This window comes from Diachasma alloeum, unplaced genomic scaffold (genome assembly GCF_001412515.2).
Source record: "Diachasma alloeum isolate Michigan unplaced genomic scaffold, Dall2.0 Dall_scaffold_00364, whole genome shotgun sequence".
Classification (NCBI taxonomy): Eukaryota; Metazoa; Arthropoda; class Insecta; order Hymenoptera; family Braconidae; genus Diachasma; species Diachasma alloeum.
Genome location: NW_021680503.1, coordinates 90036 through 114723, shown reverse-complemented (window position 1 = coordinate 114723; position 24688 = coordinate 90036). Strand labels below are relative to the sequence as shown.

The 24688-nt window shown below is 41.1% G+C and overlaps 3 protein-coding genes across 3 annotated transcripts; 2 read left to right on the top strand and 1 right to left on the bottom strand.

Annotated features, from left to right (window-relative positions):
• Positions 1 to 503: 503 nt before the first annotated feature.
• Positions 504 to 12601, top strand: LOC107041429 (brefeldin A-inhibited guanine nucleotide-exchange protein 2). The gene is made up of 7 exons (XM_015261999.2): positions 504 to 986; positions 2364 to 2905; positions 4507 to 5918; positions 6760 to 7001; positions 7503 to 7818; positions 9228 to 9899; positions 10452 to 12601. The coding sequence occupies exons 1-7, from the start codon at positions 863 to 865 to the stop codon at positions 12232 to 12234; spliced, it is 5091 nt and encodes a 1696-aa protein (XP_015117485.1). The 5' UTR covers positions 504 to 862; the 3' UTR covers positions 12235 to 12601.
• A 411-nt stretch (positions 12602 to 13012) lies between these two features.
• LOC107041382 (intraflagellar transport protein 172 homolog) lies at positions 13013 to 19468 on the bottom strand. The gene is made up of 3 exons (XM_015261909.1): positions 19286 to 19468; positions 19061 to 19173; positions 13013 to 18110 (listed from the first exon to the last, which is right to left on the bottom strand). The coding sequence occupies exons 1-3, from the start codon at positions 19466 to 19468 to the stop codon at positions 13193 to 13195; spliced, it is 5214 nt and encodes a 1737-aa protein (XP_015117395.1). The 3' UTR covers positions 13013 to 13192.
• Positions 19469 to 21484: 2016 nt separating this feature from the next.
• LOC107041381 (39S ribosomal protein L19, mitochondrial) lies at positions 21485 to 23906 on the top strand. The gene is made up of 4 exons (XM_015261908.1): positions 21485 to 21584; positions 22565 to 23024; positions 23276 to 23560; positions 23713 to 23906. The coding sequence occupies exons 1-4, from the start codon at positions 21518 to 21520 to the stop codon at positions 23840 to 23842; spliced, it is 942 nt and encodes a 313-aa protein (XP_015117394.1). The 5' UTR covers positions 21485 to 21517; the 3' UTR covers positions 23843 to 23906.
• Positions 23907 to 24688: the final 782 nt, after the last annotated feature.

Here is a 24688-nt window from a genome sequence, read left to right as displayed (position 1 = left end):
AAAATTTGTAAAAAAAAATTGTAAACAATTTCTGTAATCGCGAAATGTCGAAAATGTAATTTATTTAACACTTAATTTAAACCAAATTTTAAAAAATGCATGAAATTATTGAAAAATTATAATTTTTGAAGATTGCAATCTGTTTTATGAATAATTTATTTTAAAAATCCATCTGCTTTCCTGAAAATCATTTCTTTGAAATTATAAAATTTGTAACAAAAAATTATAAACAATTTCTCTAATTTATTCACAACTCCGAAATGTTGAAAATGTAATTTTTTTAAAACATAATTTAAACCGAATTTTAAAAAAATCAAAAAACCAAGGTGAATGTAGTTCGCCATCCTTGAAAATACTATAAAATCAAAATAATTTCATAATAAATAAATGACACAAATCGCTCGCTGCACCGCCACCCACAGCCACAAGATAGCGTTAGCCAGCAGTCCAACACGTCAAATCCCCCCAACCCCATGCCATATGTGCCCTACCTGTTTGTGAAGATCTACGTAAAGCCCAAAACTCCCACCACCTCGTCGTACAACGTGCCAACAGTACACTCCCAAGTGACACAAAAATTACCCACACCTCGGAGGCCCCCAAAAGTGTCTCAAAAATTCCCAAAACATCGTGCCAAACGATGAAAAAAAACGTGTAACGAGTGACAAGGCACCCCCGCAAAAAAAATATACTCCAACAACACGTCCACCGATTGTTGAAGATGCTTACGTCAACGTACTTTCACATTTTTAACCTCGAATACGACTCATCACTCCCAAAACCCCCGATTGAACAAAAACAACAGGCCCTTTAGGCCCCCAAACCCGGAACATCTCATGAAACAACTGTTTCATCATTGACGATGCAAAATAACTCTAAAACAAGAGAAATGTTTATAGTAAGAGCACTGGAAAAAATACTAGCCGATAAGGACGTCAAGCGTTCCCACTTGTCACAATTACGAAAATCATGTGAAACAGCACTAGGTGAGTCCTCACAGATGTCCAATAACTCTGCAAAATCCCCGTAAACCTCCCCAAAAGACTAACGAATTGTTTTTAATTTACCCAGAAAGTAAATAAATAAATAAATAGTTCGAGATAGTCGATAGACGTTGAGTAATGAGACAATGTTAATGAAGATCAGTTGATCAGACGTTTCAATCATTCAAAATATAATTTTAAAAAATAATGAGTTAATGTTTATAATAGAGGAAGGCTGATCTAGGAATGATGTTCAATACCTGTGACTCGTCCCAATAATTTTGTAATTAATATAACTTGGTTCTCATTAAATTATTTGAATGCACCTCTTCAAGACATTTTTTTAAATTGATAATGATCGACCGATTTGAATTAAATAAACATTTTATTTTATTTAAACAAATATTACGTTTTAATTCACTCATTCTCTTCCCTGTATAAACATTTCTAATTAATATTTGTTTATATTTTTATAAAAATGATTCACTTGATGTGAATAAAACCTACATTTCCATGAAAGAAACTCATTAATTAAAAAAAATTAAGTTTATTGAATTCAATTCAAATGTTTCTTTGGTGGATTTGAAAAATTCGTTTCTTTAGATTGATTTCCTCGTTTAATTTGATTCCCTAAAATTTATTTTAGTGCATCCTTCAATTACTATTCAATACAAGACCCTTAAAACTCTCATACTTTAATTTCCCCTCATTCATTCATTCCAAATTGTATTAAAATCAATTAAACGATTTATTTTATCAAATAAGTTATTATATTTTAATTAACTCATTGTCTTCCCTATCTAATCATTTCTAAGAAACATTTGTTTATATTTTTAGAAAACTATTGACTCGACGTAAACAAAACATAAATTTCGATCAAATGACCCATTTATTCGATTAAAATAAAGATTACTTAATTTAAATAAAATGCGTTTCTGTGTGCATTTGAAAAAATCGTTACTTCAGATTGATTTCCCCCTTTGGCTCCATTCCCTAAAATTCATTTCACTCTATCCCTTGATAACTGTTCAATCCAAGAGCCTAAAAATTCTAATCCTTCAATTTCTCCTCATACATTCATTCTAAATACTATAAAAATCCAATGAACGATTTATTTTATAAAAAAAAAATTATTCTCCCTTACTCTTCCCTATCTAATAATTTCTAATTAACATTTGTTTATATTTTTGAAAAACTATTACCTTGATGCGAACAAAATATAAATTTCGATCAAATGAACCCACTTATTTGATTAAAAAGAGTATTATTTAATTGAAATAAAATATATTTCTGGTGCATTTGAAAAATTCGTTACTTCAGATTGATTTCCCTGTTTGCAATTCCAATAGAAGACTAAAAATTCAAATCCTTCAATTTCAGACGACCTTCGAAAGGAGATAAAAGAGGTGCCAAACGTGCAAGGCGAGGAGGCGATATCAAACGCCCTGCCCCAGCCGAAGAACGACTCAAACGTAATATCAGCAGAGAAATACTTTCTCCCCTTCGAGCTAGCATGTCAGAGCAAATCCCCCCGAATAGTGGTGACAGCCCTGGACTGCCTGCAGAAGTTGATAGCATATGGCCACCTGACTGGCAACGTTCCAGACTCAACAGAGCCCAACAAACTGCTGATCGTGAGGATAGTGGAGACGATATGCACCTGCTTCATGGGCCCCCAGACAGATGAGGGGGTCCAGTTGCAGATAATCAAGGCACTTTTAACTGTGATGACTAGTCAACATGTCGAAGTACATGAAGGGACTGTTTTATTGACGATACGCACTGTGTATAACGTTTATTTGGCGTCGAGGAATCTTGTTAATCAGACGACAGCTAGGGCTACGTTGACGCAGATGATTAATGTTATTTTTGCGCGAATGGAGACGCAGGCTGAGGACGATGCGAGGATTGGAGAGAATACGGTGAGATATTAACGCATTATTTTTGGGGCTTTTCCTCATTCTTCTGCTGAAGTTATTTATAGAGAAGATTTTATCTTACACTAATTTTCGTGATTTAATTCATTGCCTTAAAGCTGTTTTTTTTTTAAATTGGGGAATATTTTGGGGGAATTGAGAGTCCCAATGCAATTTTTCAAGTCTTGAGGTTTTGAATGAAAAATTATCAATTTTTTGAAATGAATAATGGATCCAGCATTTGAATTCAATGAAATTCCTCATTATTGAGCAGCAGGAAAACGAAAATTCTTCAATTTAGTTGAATTTTCAGTCCAACATGAATATTCTGGGCCATATTACGCTGAAATTTCAATTAATTGAAATTTGAAGAATGCATTCATCAGAATTTTATCAATTTCCTGAAAATTTACCATTTTTTTTTATTTCTCTATAAAATTATGAATTATTAATAATATCCAAGTATCTTTTACAGTTTGGTACAGACCACACTATAGATTCAACCGTTTTCAAGCATCAAATTTGTTAATTAAACTGCGTGAGAAAAATGAATCATTTCTTTTTTAGTGAAGAATGAATAAAGCATTCGAATTAAATAAGCGTTTTATGTTGTGAAGAAAAATTATTACGTGTTAATTAACTCATTCTCTTCCCTAGCTAAACATTTCTAATTAACATGTGTTTATATTTTTAGAGAACTATTCACTTAAGGATGTTCTACACCCTTTCTGCCAAAATTCACGTTTTTTTAATTTTTCTGGCAAACTTATGATGGAATTGACGTGAAAAAATATAACGTTTTTGCGTTTTGTCATTATTTAATGACTGACGAAATTTTAAGGTGGTGCGAACATTTTCCTGCGTTTTCTCTAAACTTTTAAAAAGAATCACAAAACTGTAGAAAAAACGCATGAAAATTATCGCACCACTACGCAACTTCGTGAGCCATTAAAGAATGACAAACCACAAAATCGTTATATTTTTTCATGTCACTCCCATCGATAATTTGCTAGAAAAATGAAAACAACGTCAATTTTGGCTAAAAGGGTGTCGAATATCCTTAATGTGAATAAAACCTCAATTTCCATTAAATTGGATTCAAATAAATATTATTGAATTTACATAAAAGGTTCCTTTGGGAGCATTGCAAATTCCAATTAATTAAAATTAAAAAAAAACCATGGATATTCAGCCTCATTCAAATTACACTTAGCACGCAATTATTATTCATGAATAGTTGAAATTGTTTAAACTTTCGTAAACCTGATTTTTTAGACATGAAATAGATTTCTGTTAAAATTCTGGCTACGAATAATTTTTTTGAAAGAATGGAAAATTTGGTAAAAAATTGATTGTTTATAAATTATTTATAAAAAATGCTGGTAATTTTCAAAAATTGCAATTTTTAAATTATCTCATCAATCTTCCTCCAAATATAGACTTTCTAATTTTTTAAACTGATTTTTAATAATTTTCAATAATCCAATACCTTGGAATACCCCTCAAACTATAATGCAATTTAAATATCGAAGTCTCCCATAAATTTCACACCCAGCTTCTCACCAATGTGGCCATGGAAGCCCCTCACGAAAAAAATCTGTTCTCAGTGTCCCCAGCCCCCAGAGACCCCAGTAACCCGAGTGGACCTGGACGAGACCCCAGGGGATCCCCCCGAATCCTCCTTCGAGTCCTCCCAAATCGTCGCCAGCATCCTCGATGAGGTAATAGCCACCGTCGTACCTGAAGACCCGCCAGCGCCCTCGCCCCTGGAGGACACCAACCCCGACCAAGTCCAAACCGACGACAACACCGACGAGACGACAACCGAGGCCGACAATATGGTGACAGCAAAGTTCAGTCATGTCCTTCAGAAGGACGCCTTTTTAGTCTTCAGAGCCCTGTGCAAGCTCTCGATGAAGCCTCTGCCTGACGGCACCCCAGATCCCAAATCCCACGAGCTGAGGTCCAAGATCCTGTCCCTGCAGCTGCTCCTGGGCATCCTCCAGAATGCCGGGCCAGTCCTGAGGTCCAACGAGATGTTCGTAATAGCGATTAAACAGTACTTGTGCGTCGCGTTATCGAAGAATGGAGTGTCCTCAGTTCCCGAAGTATTCGAGCTGTCGCTGGCACTGTTCCTAGCCCTGCTGGCTCGATTTAAGGTCCACCTGAAGATGCAGATCGAGGTGTTCTTCAAGGAGATCTTTATGAACATCCTGGAGACGTCCAGCAGTTCGTTCGAACACAAGTGGATGGTGATTCACGCCCTGACGAGGATTTGCGCCGATGCCCAGAGTGTCGTGGACATCTACGTTAACTACGACTGCGACCTGTCAGCAGCGAATTTATTCGAGAGACTTGTCAACGATCTGTCGAAAATAGCGCAGGGTCGTCAGGCACTGGAGCTCGGTGCCTCCCCCAATCAGGAGAAGTCGATGAGGATCAGAGGGCTCGAGTGTCTAGTTTCCATTCTCAAGTGCATGGTGGAGTGGAGCAGGGATCTCTACATCAACCCTGGCACCCCAGTGGACCAGCAAATGCCCACTGAACCACCCGATCCACCTCTCAACTCGTTGCCTCGTTATGGCAGTGCTGGCAGTCTGTCATCAGCGAATTCTAGTCTTGTAGGGAATAAGGAGGTGTCGGACTCGCCAGAGCAGTTCGAGGTGCAGAAGCAGCAGAAGGAGGTGTGGGAGGCCGGCATCGAGATATTCAACAGAAAGCCCAGCAAAGGGATTCAGTATCTACAGGAGCAGGGACTGCTCGGGGCCTCTGCTGAGGATGTCGCGAGGTTTCTCCATGTCGATGAGAGACTCGATAAAACCGCCATTGGGGACTTTCTGGGGGATCATAATCACAATCAGGTCATGTATAATTACATAGACCAGATGGACTTTGTTAATAGGGATTTGGTGTCGGCGCTCAGGTATTTTTTGGAGGGCTTCAGGCTGCCTGGGGAGGCGCAGAAGATTGATAGGCTCATGGAGAAGTTCGCCAGTCGGTACTGCGAGTGCAATCCAAAGTGAGTTGATGGGGTTTTGGAAATTAAGGCCCGGGGGGATCATCTTTCGAACGTTATCTCGACTGTTTTTCCATCTTCGTAATGGAAAATATATATTATAGTAATTTACATTGGATTTCACATCATGCGGGAGTCCCTAAAAATTATGATTGTACAATCAAAAAAAGTATAAAAAATACTGAATTTTGTCAAAGAGCGATTTTAGTAAAGATTAGGAAATAAGTCCGAAAGAGAGGAAATTGGGAATGGATAATTTATTATGGTAAGTAACGGTCTGACAGCCATCGACTACTGTGACAAACGACGAACTAACAGACATTAGATACATCAAATTATTAATTTCCCAATATTATTTTAAAACGCTCTCTGAAAATGTAATTTTTGGAGACTCCAGGGCTATGCAAAACTGAAGAGCAATTGGAGATCATTTCAGATTATCAAAATAAAAAAAACAACCAAGATCACGTTCGAAAGATAATTCACTGGGCCTTGATTTGAATTTCAGAGAGGGAGGGAGAGAGAGATTGAATGGGATTTTCATACTTTACTGGAAATTCAAAGAAATTTCAAATTTTTTAGCAGCAAAAAGAGAATTCTCCAACTTATTTGAATTTTCAACAGCATTTTCAGTCGTTAGAAAAATTCAAAAATGTGTTTATCTGAACTTTGCTGGTTTTTATCTATTCTCATGGAATAATTTACTAAAATTGACCGTTTTCATTGATTTTTTCATCGAGTTGTGAATTTTCAGTAACAAAATTCCGTGAAATTTCAGTGGATTTCGAGATGTTTTCTTCAAGCTTGAGAAATTTGATTAACCCTGCCTTTTTCGATTTCCTAGCAATGGCTTGTTTACCAGTGCAGACACCGCTTACGTCCTAGGTTTTTCGATAATAATGCTGACGACTGATCTCCATTCGCCGCAGGTCAAGAATAAAATGACCAAAGAGCAGTATATCAAATTGAATCGACGGATTAGTGATAATGAGGATCTACCCGAGGAGTATCTCTCTAAAATTTACGACGAGATCGCTGGGAATGAGATCAAGATGAAGTCGCATCCCAACAGGCCAGGGAAGCAAGGTAAAACTTAATATTTTTGTGTTAAACATCTGCTAAACACATACGACAAAAATTCACAGAAAAATTTTGTGAATTGGCTAGAAAATTTTGTTGGATTTTCATTGAGGTTTTCATTAATTTATGGCTGAGTCTATAGGAAAATTCCGCATCTCATCTGTTCGTTTTATTCATTATTTTATATTCCATTGAAATATATTCTATAGAAATTCTCAGCTCCAATTTTCCATTTTGATTTTTTTAAGAGAAAGGAAGAAAAAGATAGAAAATTTATGTAGAAGAGTTCCTATCAAAAATGTCTCAATAGAAAAATTTGAATAGAAACCAAAATGCTAGATTTTGTCTATAAAATAGTTTCTATTGGAAATTTCCTATTAAGGACAATAGAAATTTGAATCTCGATATTAAACCGTTAGAAAACATTTTAAAAATACGAAAAAAAAAAATTAGAAAGTGTACTTTTGACGGAAGATTGATGAAATGATTAAAATCATGATGATTCAGTGATCTCCAGTGAGAAGAAGCGTCGCCTTCTCTGGAACATGGAGATGGAGCTCATCTCGACAGCAGCGAAGAACCTCATGGACTCAGTGAGTCACGTGCAGGCGCCGTTCACCACAGCCAAGCACCTGGAGCACGTCCGTCCAATGTTCAAGATCGCGTGGACCCCCTTCTTGGCAGCGTTCAGCGTGGGCCTCCAGGACTGTGACGACCCGGAGATCGCCTCCCTCTGCCTGGACGGCATCAGATGTGCGATCCGCATCGCCTGCATATTCCACATGTCCCTGGAGCGAGACGCCTACGTCCAGGCCCTAGCCAGGTTGGTAATTAGCTAATATAGCAACTCCAATTTTCCCGAGATACTGATAGCTAAATATTAAGTTTTTATGTGTGATCTTGAAGTATTTCGACGTATAATGTGTCGGAAACTGGCTGCTATAAATGAATTTAACCTTCTTTGAGCTATTGGTAACGTGTGTGATCATGTAGATGTACGGGACCTCCCATTCTACGCTTTTCCTTCTAAAGCAGTTTTTTAAATTCCAATTATGAGGTGTTCATATAAATTCAACGTGTAGTGAAGCACTTATTTGTTAAAGTATCAAGCTTCGCCAGCCCTTAGCATTACCTAATTGAGTCCGACTCAATTTTCTTGTTGATTTCAATTTCTTTTTTTAATAAATGAATCAAGGCCTGTCTGGATTATCTTTCGAACGTGATCTTGATTGTTTTCTTCGTTTTGATAATCTGAAATGGTCTTCAATTGCTATTCACTTTTACATAGCCCTGGAGTCTCCAAAAATTACAATTGTACAATAAAAAAAACGTTGAAAAAAAACTGAACATTTTCAAAGAGCGTTTTTGAATAATATTTGGAAATAAACCCAATAGAGAGGAAATTGCAAATTAATAATTTGATGTATCTAATAGCTGTTAGGTCGTCATTTGCCACAGTAATCAATAGCTGTCAGATCGTTAGTCACCATGATAAATTATCCGTTCACAATTTCCTCTCTATCAGACTTATTTCTTAATCTTTATTAAAAACGCTCTTCGAAAATGTTTTTTTCTACTTTTTTTTACTGTACAATCATAATTTTTCTCTTCACTCCTACGTGATGTGAAATCCAATGGAAATTGTCATATATTTTACATTATGAAGATGGAAAAACAATCGAGATAACGTTCGAAAGATAATCTTGATTGTTTTCTTTATTCTCCCATTGCTATTCAGTTTTCCATAGCCCTGAAAAACATCCAAAAATTATGATTGTACAATAAAAAAAACGTTGAAAAAAAGCTAAACATTTTCAAAGACCGTTTTTGAATAATATTGCGAAAAAAACCCAATAGAGAGGAAATTGCAAATTGATAATTTAATGTATCTAATGGCTGTTAGGTCATTTGTCACAGTAGTCAATGGCTACCAGATCGTTAGTTACTATGATGAATTATCCCTTCCCAATTTCCTCTCTATCCGACTTATTTCTTAATGTTTATTAAAAACGCTCTCCGAAAATGTTCATTTTTTTCTACTTTTTTTTACTGTACAATCATAATTATTAGGGACTCCTACGTGATGTAAAATCCAATGGAAATTGTCATATATTTTACATTATGAAGATGGAAAACAATCGAGATAGCGTTCGAAAGGTAATCCACCCGGGCGTTAATTCAGTATTCCTCGAAAAATTCGTTGGAGTAGTTATATACTCTGATTACCGTCAGGTTCACACTGCTGACCGCCAACTCTCCCATCACCGAGATGAAGGCCAAAAACATCGACACGATAAAGACCCTGATAACGATAGCTCACACCGACGGCAACTACCTGGGGAGCTCCTGGCTGGACGTGGTGAAGTGCATCTCTCAGCTGGAGCTGGCCCAGCTGATTGGCACTGGGATAAGGCCCCAGCTGCTGGGGCCCCCCTCGAAGCCCTACTTCCCCTCGCCCCTGAACAACTTCACAAGCCTGACTCACAACAACTCGCACCAGTCCAACAGCCTGAACCTCTCCTCCTTGGACCCCAGTGTGAAGGAGTCCATTGGAGAGACTAGTTCCCAGAGTGTTGTGGTGGCAGTCGACAGGATCTTCACGGGCTCCACGCGCCTGGATGGCGACGCCATCGTGGAGTTCGTGAAGGCCCTCTGCCAGGTGTCCCTGGAGGAGCTGTCCCACCCGACGCAGCCCAGGATGTTCTCCCTGACGAAGATCGTGGAGATATCCTACTACAACATGGGGAGAATCAGGCTGCAGTGGTCCAGGATATGGCAGGTGGTGGGCGACCATTTCGATCGGGTCGGCTGCAGCCCCAGACAGAATATCGCCTTCTTCGCTGTGGACTCTCTCAGACAGCTTGCCACGAAGTTCATTGAGAAGGGGGAATTCGCGAATTTCAGGTAAGGATCAGCCGAAGAGAAAGATCTATTCTGAGGCGTATGATATCGATTGAGAGGTTTGACATTCTCAAGTTGAAACTTGGAAGTCGCGGCTTAAAAGACTTGACTCATACAGAATACTGTGCGATTTTTCAAATAATTTCTTACAGTTCCAAATTGAGATAAATTTTTAGAATGATCCAAAAACTGTTCGAAGACAAAAATGACAGTTAGTTTATAATCCCGAATTGAGACGTTCGAAATTCTGAAGTTGAAATTTTTAAAAGTCTTGGTTCACATAAAAACCCTAATGAATCATTTTATGAAATGAAAAATTTTAAATGATTGTTCGTCTGTGATTGAAACCTCATAAAATTCATAACAAATAATGCAGACAATTCTATACCCCAGAAAATCCTCGAAACTAAACGACAGAAAAAGACCAAAAAACTATTCGAAGACAAAAATAACCGTCAGTTTCTACCTAGATAGACGATGATCCGCCCAAATAACGAGCTCAAACAACTACTGACAATTCCTAAAATTCCCCTAATTTCCTATTTCAAACTTCAGGTTTCAAAAAGAGTTCCTGCGGCCCTTCGAGCACATAATGAAGAAGAACAGATCTCCAATCATCCGAGACATGGTAGTAAGATGTGTAGCCCAGATCGTCCACTCGCAAGCGCCGAACATAAGATCAGGCTGGAAGAACATTTTCAGCGTGTTCCACCACGCCGCGAGTGACCGAGACGAGTCCGTCGTCGCCCTAGCCTTCTCAATGACCGGAAAGATAATCAACGAGCTCTACGCCGAAGACTTCAGTATCATGGTGGATTCCTTTCAAGACGCTGTCAAGTGCCTGAGCGAGTTCGCTTGCAATTCGTCATTTCCGGACACAAGTATGGAAGCGATAAGACTGATTCGCACGAGTGCCTCGTACATCGACGCCAACCCCCAGATGTTCGCTGAGGGAATGATGGATGAGAATGGAATGGTGTCGGAGGAGGACAGAGCCTGGGTCAGGGGTTGGTTTCCCCTCCTCTTCGAGCTGTCCTGTGTTGTCAGCAGGTGTAAACTGGACGTGAGAACAAGAGCCCTGACTGTGCTTTTCGACGTGGTGAAGACTCACGGGAGCTCCTTCAAGCCTCACTGGTGGAAGGACTTGTTCCAGGTCCTCTTCAGGATTTTCGATAACATGAAGCTGCCTGAACAGCACACAGAGAAGGCTGAGTGGATGACGACCACCTGCAACCACGCACTCTACGCCATAGTAGACGTTTTTTCGCAGTTCTACGACGTCCTGGGGCCCCTGCTCCTGGCCCAACTGTATTCCCAACTCCTCTGGTGCGTGCAACAGGACAACGAGCAGTTGGCGAGATCAGGGACGAATTGTCTCGAGAATCTCGTCATCAGTAATGGCATTAAATTCGACGAGGACACCTGGACGAAGACGACAAGGTGCATTCTAGACATCTTCGAGAGCACTTTGCCTGGAGTTCTGCTCACCTGGAAGCCCCCCTCCATCAACAGGGAGTCAGATCTCGACGTGATTACTGGGGAGAATGAGAATCACGTGGGGATTCTGAAGAGGAGCAACAGCACTCAGAGTTTGACGAGCAGCAATTCGGACGTGGGGAGCAACAGGATCTTCTCCGCGCTGTTGATCAAGTGTGTGGTTCAGCTGGAGTTGATCCAGACGATTGATAACATCGTGTTTTACCCGGCGACGTCCAGAAAAGAGGACCAGGAGAATCTGGCGCTGGCCCAAGCTGACATGCTCAACGGGAGGTCCAGTGATTCTGGACTGGATGGGTCTGGCAGTGAGCAGAAGGAGGAGCAGGGCATGTATTCCGCCCTCAACACCATACACCTGATTCAGCTTGTTGAGTGCCTACTCAGGTCTCATCGTTTCGCCAAGAGCTTCAATGTCAATAATGAACAGAGGAATGTGCTCTGGAAAGCAGGATTCAGGGGGACTGCCAAACCCAATTTGCTTAAGCAGGAGACGCAGTCGCTGGCTTGCGCCCTCAGGATTCTATTCAAAATGTACAATGACGAGTCCCATCGGGCCAATTGGTCGACTGTGGAGTCGCATCTCGTGGAGACCTCGAGGGAGGCTTTGGAGTACTTTCTGGCACTTTCTAATGAAGCTCATAGAGACGCCTGGACACCTATTCTCCTTCTTCTGCTCAATAGGATTCTTAAAATGTGTGACAACAGATTCGCCGTTCATGCGGCTAATTGTTACTCATTACTCTGCGAAGTCATGTGTTTCGATCTCAAGCCAGAGCCTCGATCGGTTTTACGAAGATTTTTCCTCAGGATCGGACCGGTCTTCAGGATTACACCGATGTAACGAACATGGAGGCAGTGATAAATGTAAAGTATGGAGTGATCGGGGGTTCATCACCCCTGATTTATCAGTTTTCATGAAGTGTATGTATTAAATCACGCGAATCAGTAAGAATATACATAATGTTATATATATAGTTTAATACTAGGCGGAAATGTACTAATGTTGAATTCAGAGTGAATGATTGGATGGCAGTGCACTGGAGGACTCCGTCTAATCGTGTATTTTTCTCTTCTGTTTACAGTGTGCAAGGTTGAATTGTAAGTGGGGGTGAATTAAGAGAGAATATATATAAATATGAGTGGATGTTTGAGGGGAGATTTTTCGCCCGAGGAATTATGCTCGTAGTTTTAATAAAAACATGAAACAAGAATAATTAGACTATTTTTATTCTCTACTTTCTTATTAATCGTCAAGAATTTATCTGGTTTCATCATGTGACCGACTGGGATTTCAACTCGGAACCTTTCGCAGGTGAGTCGAGTGCCTAACCTGGAAGGAAGTAAAATTGGCGGGAAAACTTTGCGATCTGCAAACAAAGAATTTGTTATAGATCGCGACTGGATGGGAATGACCACAGGAAGATCCTATCTAATCATATATTTTTCTCTTCTGTTTATAGTTTATAAAGTTGAATTGGAAGATTAGGGTTGAATGAAGAGAAAATATATGTAAATATGAGGGGATGTTTGAGGGGAGATGTTTCGTTCAAGGAATAATGCTCCTAGAATTTTAATAGAACCATGAAACAACAATAACTGAACTGGTTTTATTCGCTACTTCCTTATTCATCGTATGCGGACGTTTGCAGGAAGAGGTATCACATTTGTCTTCTTCCACAAGAAAATAGAATTGGCGGGAAAATTTTGCCCCCTGATTGGTGAAACGAATGATCAACAGGACATGGTCCTCTTACAAATACAAACGTTCCCAAAACATTCCCCTACTCTACAACAAACAATTAAAACGTATAACTAGGTAAATTGCCACACCACTCCTGTACAAACGCAAGAACATCATTGAGAGGAGAGTCCTGCGGTGCTTGCCTAGCAGCACTCAGCATCTTATTCCAGTCCTCCCTGTCAACAACTCGACTGCTCCCCTCGAACCTAACCGTAGCCCCTCGAACAGGATACCCAGTCAACGCGCACTCTTGCAGCGGAGTAGATCCGTTCGCAGGGCACGTTAAGGACCCGATGTAAACCCCCCTGTTGTCGACAGGAAGCCCCTGCTCCACCTTCTGATCCATGGACACAGCTAGCACCCACTCCCTGACCTCCTCCCTCTCCTCCCTCGACAGACTCAGGTCTTCAGGCAGCGGGACCTCCAGAGGGAAGTCCGTTATCCTCAGATCATCAACATCCAGAATACTCCCGTCACCCTCTTCGATGCACTCCTCAAGATCCAAGAAGTGATTGAGGAAGACAAAGGCTTCGCTGTGAGATCCAGCATTTCTGCAGTCAACCCCGGCTTCGTAGTAACATCTATCAGCCAACAAGACGTCAGAGAATCTCAGTAGAGAGACGGAACACTTCATCTCTAGGTGAGACACCGGGGGGAATCCCCGGCAAGCGGCTTTGACAGCTGAGTAATGGGTGGCTCTTAACAATCTCCCGAACTTGTCTTCATTCGACGAAGAACTCTCGATGTTCCTCAGCAATCCCAACAGGAAACTCCGGAGTTGAGACAGTCGATTGTACCGAGCGTCCAGAGACCCATCATGAGAGTTCAACACCGCCTCGGCCAGATGGTAATAAAGATTGTGGTACTGCGCGATGGGTGGAGTTCCAAATTGATTGTAAAGATGAAGAGCTTGCTCAGGAGTTCCAGATTTCAGCAGCTGAGCCGCCCGCTGGGCCACGTACTTATGGAGAAGCTCAGGGCTCTGAGAGCTCGCGGCCTCGAAGACTTGGATCCACTGACCCTTTCTCGCTAAGGCTTCCAGGGTTGAGTCTACACTTCCTTCTGACATCCTCTCCACACTATCCCTCCCCGCGTTCTCCCTGTACTTGTCCTCGAGATAGGACTCCAACTCTGGCGCAAGTTCCCGAACAATTCGTTTCGCTCTCACCCAGTCGCCAACAGAAGCCAGCGCATTGATCGCCTCCTTGAGTTTGTCCGCTTGAAGATAAACCTGAGCGGCTAGTGCGTGCTCTCCCAGAAGCACTAATTTGTTACCCAGATCACCGCCAACTTGGAGAGCAGTCTCCGGTTCAGCTTGGTTCAGTAGGATGTCAGCAGCTTGAGTGAGAATGGGTCTCGAAGGATGTGGATCGAAGATGAGGATGTCTAAGGCAGTTCGCACCTCCCCCTCTTCCAACCAGCGTCGAGCTTCCTCCAAGCTGTTCACCCCCTCGATCCCAGAACTCTTCTGAGATAACTCACGCCTCAACGAAGCTTCCTGACTGGGCAGGTACTCTCTGCAGACTCTCATGGCTTCTGACCACATCCCCGCCTTCTTGTAATGCTCCACAATGATATCGGGCTTGTGTGCCCTCAGGAGTAACGACTCCGCGAACGCGAAGTCCTGGTTGTCAGCGGCTTCAGAAGCCCTCGCCACTAGGACTTGAGCCACGGCTTCCTGCCCAACAGACTGCGCCACCTCCTCCGCGGCGTCCCAATCCCTAGTGTGAATGTACATCTGCACAGCCTCAGTCGCCTTTCCCGCCCGAATGAACTCCTTTTCAGCTTCCTGATACTTCCCCTCGTCTTCCAATGCCATCGCGTACCTGTAGTAAACTTCCTTCTGCTGGTCAGCATTCCCATACTTGACAGTCTCCAAAGCCCACTCGAACAACCCCGCCTCACAAGCGATGTTGAGACAAGCGTCCAAATAGTTCAACCTCATCAGAAGTCTCGCACTTAGTTCGGGAGCTAGCGTCCTAGCCCACATGAGCGCCACCTGCTGCCCCGCCTTGTCCCCCGCGGCCATCTTGGCGACCCTGAGAGCGTCCTCCCACATGTTAGCGTTTTTGTAAGCAGAAACTGCTCCCTTCCAGTCTTCCGCGCCAAGAAAGTGCTCTTCAGCGTCTCTGGTCTTGCCGGCGGCCTCTAGCTCCCTCGCCAGATAAGCATGAGTCGTCTTCAGAAGATCCGGTCGATGTTCGGCGACTAGTCGTATCATATCGTTCCGCAGTCCCGCTCTTCTGTACATCGCAATGGCGGCGTCGTACTGACCAATGGCCACGAAGAGAGCTTCCGCGTATCTGAAGTCTCCAGCTTCCTGAAGACTCTCGGCATGACCCGTGAGGACATCAACGGCCTCTTCGGATTTCATGTACTCCATGGCGACTTCGTACGCTCTAGACCAATTATTGGACTTTATCTGGACTTCCACCGCTCTCTGGGGAACCCCCGCCCGGAGGAAGAGGTTCTCCGCGAGGTTCGCGTCTCCCATCGACGCGTAGTACTCCCCGAGCTTTGCACACTGTTCCTGAATCAGGGGATCATCGCTGTCGATGACTTGGACGATTTGCAGAGCCTTCCGCCATTGCCTCGCGTTGATCGCAGCATTCAGAGCCAATGCAGTCTCCCCAGCTTCGATGAAGTGATTGATGGCCGCATCGAAGTGTCCGCCATTCGCCAGATGATGGCCCCATTCCTTCTCGAGAGAGACAACAGAATTAGGCTCGACGGATCTGGCTAGATCGAGGGCTCTCGCGAACACCCCAGCTTCTCCGTAACATTTTATCGCCGCTGGGAAGTCGTTGGTCCTCTCCAGGATCTCCCCCGCCAGCTCCATGAGGTCTGCCGCCTTGAGAGCCTTGACCACCTGCTTCGTGAGGTCTTGATCGTCGAGAAGATCCTCGTGCACCAGTAGCAAACGCCCTGCCCGACCAGCCCGTCCAGCCTCCAGAAACAGCTTCACCGATTTCTTGGGATCGTCGCTCTCAATTATCGAGGCTGCTCTTGCCGATTGACCGCTCTTCGCTAGCCAGGCCAAGTGCTTCTCCTTGAGTTCTTTCAAGCCCGACCAGTCTCGAGTCTCTGCGAGGTTCAGGGCGTCCTCCCAGTGCCAGTACTTCTGGTACATCTTGAGCGCTTTATCGAGTTCGTTCTGCTCGAGGTAGATAGCCTCAGCCGTCTTCAGCTCTCCACTGAGTATCGCCAGCTTAGCCCAGCAGTCTGGAGAGCCCATTGGATCGTTGCCAGTCTCCTTCGCGTACTTTTCTCCGGTTTTCACGATGTCCTTGAGAAAACTCGAGCAAGCAACGTCTCCCAGAGCTGCATAGCATCGAGCCGCGACCAGAAACTTCCTTTCCGCCATCGCGTTCCTAGCTACGTTCTCCCACATGGCTTCCACCTGAGGTCGATCCCCCAGTTCTTCAAGGAAGAGGACAACTCTCCCGAAGTCGTTGTCATGCAGAGCCGTTCCAAATTCAATTAATCCCTCGTCCAACGGGTAGAAGACTCGCGATCCAGAGTCTTCTACGACAACAGCTGTCTTCCCTGGTTCTCTCTCGATGTCAATGGCATCCCCTCGGATCGCGATGAGGGTTGCAGCCTCCGGTGCGTCAACGTTGTACCAGACAGCGAGTTTATTCCCAGTTTGGGCGACAGCAACATCGCTTCCGGGCACCCACGAAGCGAACCCCGTACCAGTGAGCAGAAGCGTCCTTCCTCCCTTGTCGTCACAAAGCCAGAGCCGGCCCTTCTTATCCCTCGACAGCAACCGATGGCCAGTCTCGCTCAACTCCAACCAGTCGACTCTGGCATCATGACTGATGATGCTGATGGTCGCACCCGTCAGGAAGTCGATGATCCTGACTGTCTTCGGGTCAAGCAGATAAGCCAACCGCTTGTTGTCAGGCATCCCCACCACCTGACGCTCGTTGATCCTCACCGACACCACATGAGGGTTGACAGCTTCAGTCCTCACAGACCCCAGGATCTCGTTCTTCCCGTACTCCACGATGGTCAGCTCTCCCGCGTAAAAGATCAGACAGACCCCCGGATACTCGAAGAAGAACTTTTCGTTTCCTGGCTTATCCTCCCAAGGGATTTCGCTCAGGAGGTTCAGGTCGATGTCACTGATGAGAAGAGTGGAGTTCGTCCTTGCGACGATGTGGTTGTCCGAGCGTCCCATCACCCTGACGTCTTCGATCTCATTTCCCGTCGAGGATTTGATGATCACAGGACGGCTGGAGCTGTTCAGCGAACGGATGACGACTTGACTGGGGCCGACGTAGGCAACTTCGTGGCTTCCTCTGACCATCGCGCGTTTCAGAACAGTCTCGAATTGTTCAACAGCACCGGTGAGACCCCCGATGACCAATCTGGAGCCGTCCCGCCGCCAGGAGAGAGCAGTCACGGTGTAGAAGTTTGGGAGTTCTCGGCTGTTGGTCTCCTCCCAGACGGCGCGTCTGGGGCTCCAGTCGATGGTTCGAATCCTGTTCCAAGACCCGATCGCAACGCTCTGGCCGCTTGGACTACAGCAGGCAACGGAGATTTCCTTGTCCTGGGGATCGCGCGAGTAATCGAAGACTTTGGCGACTTTTCCGTGGGAGTCGTAGAAGGTCAGACGCTTGTCGCATCCGCCGGCGCAAATGTGACCTTGAGCCCAAGCTAGGGCGTAAGCTGGCACCCCGTGGGTGACGACTCGACCCGAGGGCTCGGTGTTGCCGTCGCTTTTGAGAAAGTAACGGATTATGCTTCCGTCCGCGTGGCTCGAGAGGAACGCAGTGTTTTTGACGTTCGCCGCCAGAGCGATTGTCATCGCGTCAGCTGTGTACAGGGTCTGGGCTTTGTGGGCTTTTAAAATGGAGACGCGGACCTTTCCGTCCGCCAGACCCACAATTATTGGGCCCTCCGGGGGCCATATCATGCAAGTGACCGCACTGCTCTGGCCGAATTTGTTGCAGATTACTTTTTTCTCACCCCTGGGGAAAAAATTGATGCTGTAGTTGGGGGAGTGGGAGAATTGTCTGGGGACGAGCGATTTTGAAAGAATATTTCAAGAGGCATTATTTTTACAAGAGGGGTTTTGCATAAATTTTTTTCAACCTTTTAATCTCAAGTTTGGAATATAAATAATCAATTTTTCATTCAAAAATGTTCGAAACAGGGCTCATTCATTAATAATTAAGTGTTAAAAGGCCGAGATTTCAATCAGTAGAATTTCATCTTTTTATTGAGACATTTTCTACAGGAATTCCTCGAAATGAACCTTCGAAGTTGTTGCTAGTCTATTTCTTTTTTCTTTTCATTCAAAAAATCAAACGAAAAAAAATTCAAAAGTTAATGCGAGGGATTTCTATAGAAAATATTTTAATAAAATAAGTTGTATAGGAAAATCGAATTCTATCGATTTTTTTACATGAAATATTTATCGTACGTATTTTGAACAAAAATGTGCTGATGGACTGAGGAATTTTTCAAAAACTAATAAGGAGTTCATTAAAAATTGAATGGAATTTTCTAACGAATTCTAGAAACTTATATTGAACTTCAGATACAATAGAGAATATTGAATAGAAATAATTTTATTACAGAAAAAAATCAATCGACTTTGATCTTTCTATACAATACTATACAAATTCCTCGACATTAATTTTCCAATTTTTTCACTTTATTTCTTATCCTCTAATTAAAAAATTAAACAACAAAAATTAAGAAATTCGGACCGACGAATTTCAATAGAACTTCAATAAAAATTCGATAGAATTTGATTGGATTCTGACAAAAAATTGAAAACAAAAAATTCTCAAATATTTTCATAAAATCGCGTGCTGTTCAGGGAATTTAATTCTTATAAAGATGTGGAAAATTGACAGATCAAGCTTTTCCACCTGAATAGTCGATATTTAAATCTGCATTTTTATATATTTACCAGTCCTCCCCGATTTTATACACGTAGATGATGTTGTCACTCTGACCAACAGCAATTTTCGTCGAGTCCGAGGAGAAAGTTATCGTCTTCACGACATAACTCTTCTTTCCAAACTGAATTGACAAAATTATTGGAATAAATTGTTTGAATGAATTGTTCTGACCACTCATTTTCGAGACTCTTGAATAAATGGATGATTTACGTGGGTAATAAAAGAATAATTACCTTTGAGTCCACAGGTTTCGTCGAAAACCGATCCTTTCTGTTGCCATTCTCATCGAACAAGTAAATTGAACGGTCTGACAAAGCGACAGCTAGTTTAAGATTATTTGGTGACCAGGCGAGAGCCACCACGCGATTCTCACTATCACTGGAGGACAACACTGTCCCGAGATACTTCAAAATCATGATTGATTGGAATTAATAATTGTCATCGTTGTAGATACGCCGTAAATAATCAAGGGTTCAGGGTGGATTCCGTACGGGGGAGAGCGTCGCTATGTTTTCGATTTCGTTGCCTAGCAACTGAAGATCATTGTCATGGGCTTGAATAGAGGAACAATGTCACCACTTGAAGTGATTACGATCATTGGGGTCCAAGTATCTTTTACAGTTTGGTACAGACCACACTGTAGATTCAACAATTTTCAATCACCAAATTTATTAATTCAGTAACGAAATGGTAAAACGGTTCAAATCGATTTTGACTATTTACCAGTTTTCAATGAATAGCTCAGAATCTAAGGGAGATGGCAAAATTTTTGACTGAACCTTCTCTGTAGCACTCAATTCACTCGATAAAAAAGGTCATTACAAAAATTTTGTCATCTCTCTTAGATGCGGAAATTAAATTGGGTGAGAAAAATTTGAAAAAAATTATGAATATTCAGCGTAATTCAAATTACATTTTGCAAAGCATTATTATTTTTTAAACATTTGTTGCTCTGAAAAAATTTCCTTGAATTCTTCGAAAAGTTTCACATTTTTCCAGATACGTAGATCTTCAAAGATTTTTCTCGAATTACTTGGGAAACCGAAGAATTTTCATAAATTTCGTAGAGATTAGAATTCATGTATGAAAATTTGAGAAGCAAGAATGATAATTTTTGTATATGATAAGCATGAAAAAATTAAAATATAGGAAGTGAAGAATAATTTGTGCGTTAAATAAATTTAGAAATACAATGTTTTTTCTCTCATGATCAATAATTAGGCAATGTTTTGATATAAACATAAACTTAAAACACGAAAAAATGGAAAATATGACGCAGAAATTTTTTTTTCCAATTGAAGAATTCACGTTTCTTTCATCGTTAGTAAATAGGAAAAATCTCTTCAATTCCTCGATTTTCGAGAGATTATAATCTCATGAACAAAGAAAAATTTCCTTTGTTGAAGAGACATTCGGAGATTTTGACAGTTTATTCTATTAATTATATTGTTGCTAACACTTTCACCACTTCGAATGAAGATTTGATTTGCATCGAGTTCTCGAGTTATTATAAGCCGCCGACGGATCGCCATCGTTAGCCTTGGGCATCTGTCGATGACCGTAGTTTTTTACATGACATTGTAAAAAACGTGTAATTTACGTAATAAATGTAAAAAATGTAAAAAACCAGCCGACGTTACCTTTTATCGTAAACCGTGAAGCTTCGCGATGATTATACCTCACAAGGGTGATAAACCACGAGAGTCTCACCTCGTACCCAGATAGCAAAACTTTCCGATCCACTGATATTTACCAGCAAGTTTAATTTTTTTTCTGCCGCAAGATTGTAAATAATTTGTCGTCAGTTTGGCGTCATAAGAACGACACATGCAGGTGATAACCCATCAAGTTATCACCTAAATTTGCTTCAAATTTGCAGCAAAAATTTGGAGTTAATATGCACATATTAACATGAGCAAAAGTGCGGTTAAAAATTGCAGTCAATTTGGAGCAACATAACATAAATTGTTACTCTTTATAGTAATAGAGGATTTTAATCACTCGAGTCAGGAAACAATTTTATCGCCGTGTGGCAGACAATATTTTATGTCTCCGGGCCCGAAAACCGCGATTTAACCGAGAACATCGATGTTAAAATCGCAGTTTTACGATCCTAGAGACATAAAATGATATTTTATGCCTCAAGTACCGAGAACCGCGTTCTAACCGAACAAAGTGAAATTAAAATACGCTGTTTATCTGTCCTCGGGCCATAATATACTATTTTTTATGTGTCCAATACTGCGCCTTCGTCACTCGGAATAAAATAAAACATTCTAGTAATCGAAAATTGCAAGCTTTTCGAAGGAATGTAAAAAATGTAAAAAATCCGTCGAGGTAATTTACGTAAATTACGTCGGTAAAAAACGGTGTAATTTACCAACGTAATTTGCACGCCCAACCCTGGCCATCGTTGTCACTCGCGCCAAAGCTTCGCACGACTGACGTTCATCGCGTAATAAAACATGTCAGCTGTGGGTTTAGCTCTGTCTCGACAACTCCGATCTCATTTTTCGGGATTCAAAACAATTTGTAAGTTGATGAAGTACATTATTAATGCTAAATTACTCGACAAATTTCACAGAACCGAAAAAGCGACGATGACACTAGTTATTCTGATAAATTTGACATGTGACGACCTAACCTATTTCACTCCGATGTTTTAACAATCTAAGCAACCGGTATATTAAAAAAATTAATAATTAGGATTAACTAATTAAAATAATTACTATTTCCATTGGAAACTAGATAAATTAATTTATAAATTGAATTATCTTTTAGTGAGACGTGATCTCTTATCAAGAGATAGGAAACCGATTGGTGAATGACTTCTTATTAATTACTGATTGATTATTATTACTAATTATTTAAGGATATTCATGTATTTTGACATTTCGTTTCTAATTTATTCCCATTAAATCAATAAATTTTCAAATACAAAAACGTTCATTGGATCCACATAAAATCTTCATGAGTTGAAAACAGAATCATTATGAAGACGACGAAGAGAATAAATTTATTGAACTGTAATTATCCTTTATTTGGATATGAGTCGTCTTTTTGATTCTAATATTTGTATTAATTTATAACTAATGATTTATTTCACGTAATTGAAGCATTTTCATGGAAATAAATATATGAATTCATGATTTTTAAACAAAAATATTGTTGAAATGAATCGCAAAATAGACTTTATTAGTCAGAAATTAAATCATCGTTTTGACAATGACGAAAATGAGTTTATTAAACTGAAATAAACATTTATTTGGGTGAAATAAATAATTTATTTGCTTCTAACATGCAATTGATTTGTTTCATATAATTGAAACATTTCCATTGCAATAAACATGAGTTTTCAAATTTTCAGCAAAAAAATTGTTGAAAAATATGTTTGAAAATATTGTCGAGAAAAATTCGAATGAGTAAATAGTTTTATTTGATTCGAATGCATCATTTTAACAATTCTACTCAATTTCACTGGAAAATTCCATCTCAATTTCGACTTTTTCAAGACAAAGACATAAGATGTCTCTCCACCCCCGCAGCCACCGCACAGGCCCCCCAGGAGTCTCCACCGAAGGACCCCCAAAGCCCGAAAACCCCTGAGTATGTAAAACCCCGAAGCCAGGAACCGGTGGTCCCCTCTCAGTACAGATTCGTCTATCCCGAGTTCCTCCCTGATCCCACCCCGGGCTTCCGCAATCATCTCCGCGAGAAACTCGAGAGGATAGACATGATGGCGAGAAGAACCGTCCTCGACATCCCCGAGTTCTACGTTGGATCGATCCTCGCTGTCACATACTCAGAGCCTCATGCACCAGGAAAATCCAACAAATTCGTGGGGATTTGTATCGATAGGAAGGGCTGTGGCTTGAGGGCCTATTTCCTCCTGAGAAATGTTATCGATCACCAGGGGGTTGAGGTCAAATTCGATTTGTATGATCCTGCCATTCAGAAAATCGATTGCTTGAGGTACTTATTACGCATTTATTGATTTATTTATTGTTTCGTTTTTTAAATTTATTGATTATTTTTTCTTTAAAAAAATACCTAAATTAAGTCAATTCTAAGGGATTCTAAGATTTTCTTGTCATCCAAATATAATTAGACAAATAATTGAGTAATTTCTTGGTATTTCTTAGTTATTTAGTTAATAAAATCAATAATTAATAAAAATACTTGATGTGAATTTTTAAATTATTTACGATTATTTTCCTTTTCAGGCTCGAAAAGAGACTGGATGAGGAATTGTACTACCTCCGTGATGCTCCGCTGGAGTACAGTACATTCCCAGTGGACATGGAGATGGAACTCTTACCAGAAGGTAGTGAAGTCCCCATCAACACTCTCCAGGTGCCCCTGAAGCCTAGGCCATGGCTGAAGAGGTGGGAGATATATCCAATGAAGGGAATTGTGCAGAGTACGATCATTACTACTGCGAAGAAGTGGCTGAGAGCTGAGAAGTTGAAGAAACCTTGGGAGAAATACGACCTCATGAAGGAATACAGGTATTTTTCAATACTTATTTGGAGAATCTATATTAATCAATTTCGTTTGACGTAAATTGCAATCAAAACCCAATTGATGTCGCACGATTTTCATTTTAATAATTGATTTCTTGCTGTTTCATCAGTTTTTATGTATTCTATGATTTTCGCAGATCCACAATCCCAGAAGAAGAACAACAAGCCATTTATTCTGAAGTCTACTCCAAATTAAACACACTAGAAATTTCCAGGAAGAAATTGAAACGCAAACGTGGATTCGTTCGGCCAGCGAAGGGACAATGAGCATTTGTTATAAAATGTATTGATGACTGATTGAATCCTTGTTTATAAAAGAATATTGACAGAATACACGAGTAATAAAATACCTGAACCCTAAAACTCTAGAAAATTTTTCGATTAATTTCAGAATTTACGAGTTCTTTTTATAATTGATGAAAATATTTGAAAAATTTTAGAATTTGTGTTGAGGATAATGAGAAATTGGAGATGTTTGTACAGATATTTTAGGGCCTGATGAAGCTAAAATTATTATTAAAGTATCACATCCTGGGAGATCTGAACAATTTCTCACTCGAAATTAAATAATTTATGAAAATAGTGATGAACTTGATGATCATATGCATCTCTAAATTAAGTAACTCATAAAAAAAATTATTAAAATTCTGGAATTTTAAATTAAATAATTTAATACCACCAATTATTATAATTATTTAATTATTTATTTTCATTATTTTAAACTTTATAATTCGATTTCAAATTCCAGAATTTCTCATAATTTACCCTCTAAAAGTCGATTTCAACGTGAAAAAAAATCACTAGTTGATTTAAAATCTATTTTTCACGAAGCTCTCCTTGGACTTTCAATCAACGAAGCACAGTACTCCAGAGTCCCAGAGTACCCAGGTACCCCGTCACTCGACGTGATATCCAGCCACGTCGTCGACGACTCGCGAACAGGAGCATTATACTCCCCGCAGTCCCCCCCAGATGACCCCATCTCCATTTCCGGTGCAGCATACAGCTTCGCAGCCATCATCCTCCTCATCTTGCTCATCTCCTTGTGCTCACAAGCGAGCTCTTCCCCCGTGCAAATGACATAGCTCCAGGCGCAGACGTGTATCGCGCAGT

Excerpts from the sequence above, each read along its gene's own strand:
- LOC107041429 (XM_015261999.2), top strand. The coding sequence starts at position 863 with ATGCAAAATAACTCTAAAACAAGAGAAATGTTTATAGTAAGAGCACTG. Across the intron at positions 987-2,363 it reads ATCATGTGAAACAGCACTAG|ACGACCTTCGAAAGGAGATA; the intron begins GTGAGTCCTCAC and ends CTTCAATTTCAG. Across the intron at positions 2,906-4,506 it reads CGAGGATTGGAGAGAATACG|TGTCCCCAGCCCCCAGAGAC; the intron begins GTGAGATATTAA and ends ATCTGTTCTCAG.
- LOC107041382 (XM_015261909.1), bottom strand. The coding sequence starts at position 19,468 with ATGATTTTGAAGTATCTCGGGACAGTGTTGTCCTCCAGTGATAGTGAG. Across the intron at positions 19,174-19,285 it reads CGAAACCTGTGGACTCAAAG|TTTGGAAAGAAGAGTTATGT; the intron begins GTAATTATTCTT and ends TTGTCAATTCAG. Across the intron at positions 18,111-19,060 it reads TATAAAATCGGGGAGGACTG|GGGTGAGAAAAAAGTAATCT; the intron begins GTAAATATATAA and ends TTTTTTCCCCAG.
- LOC107041381 (XM_015261908.1), top strand. The coding sequence starts at position 21,518 with ATGTCAGCTGTGGGTTTAGCTCTGTCTCGACAACTCCGATCTCATTTT. Across the intron at positions 23,025-23,275 it reads CAGAAAATCGATTGCTTGAG|GCTCGAAAAGAGACTGGATG; the intron begins GTACTTATTACG and ends TTTCCTTTTCAG. Across the intron at positions 23,561-23,712 it reads GACCTCATGAAGGAATACAG|ATCCACAATCCCAGAAGAAG; the intron begins GTATTTTTCAAT and ends TGATTTTCGCAG.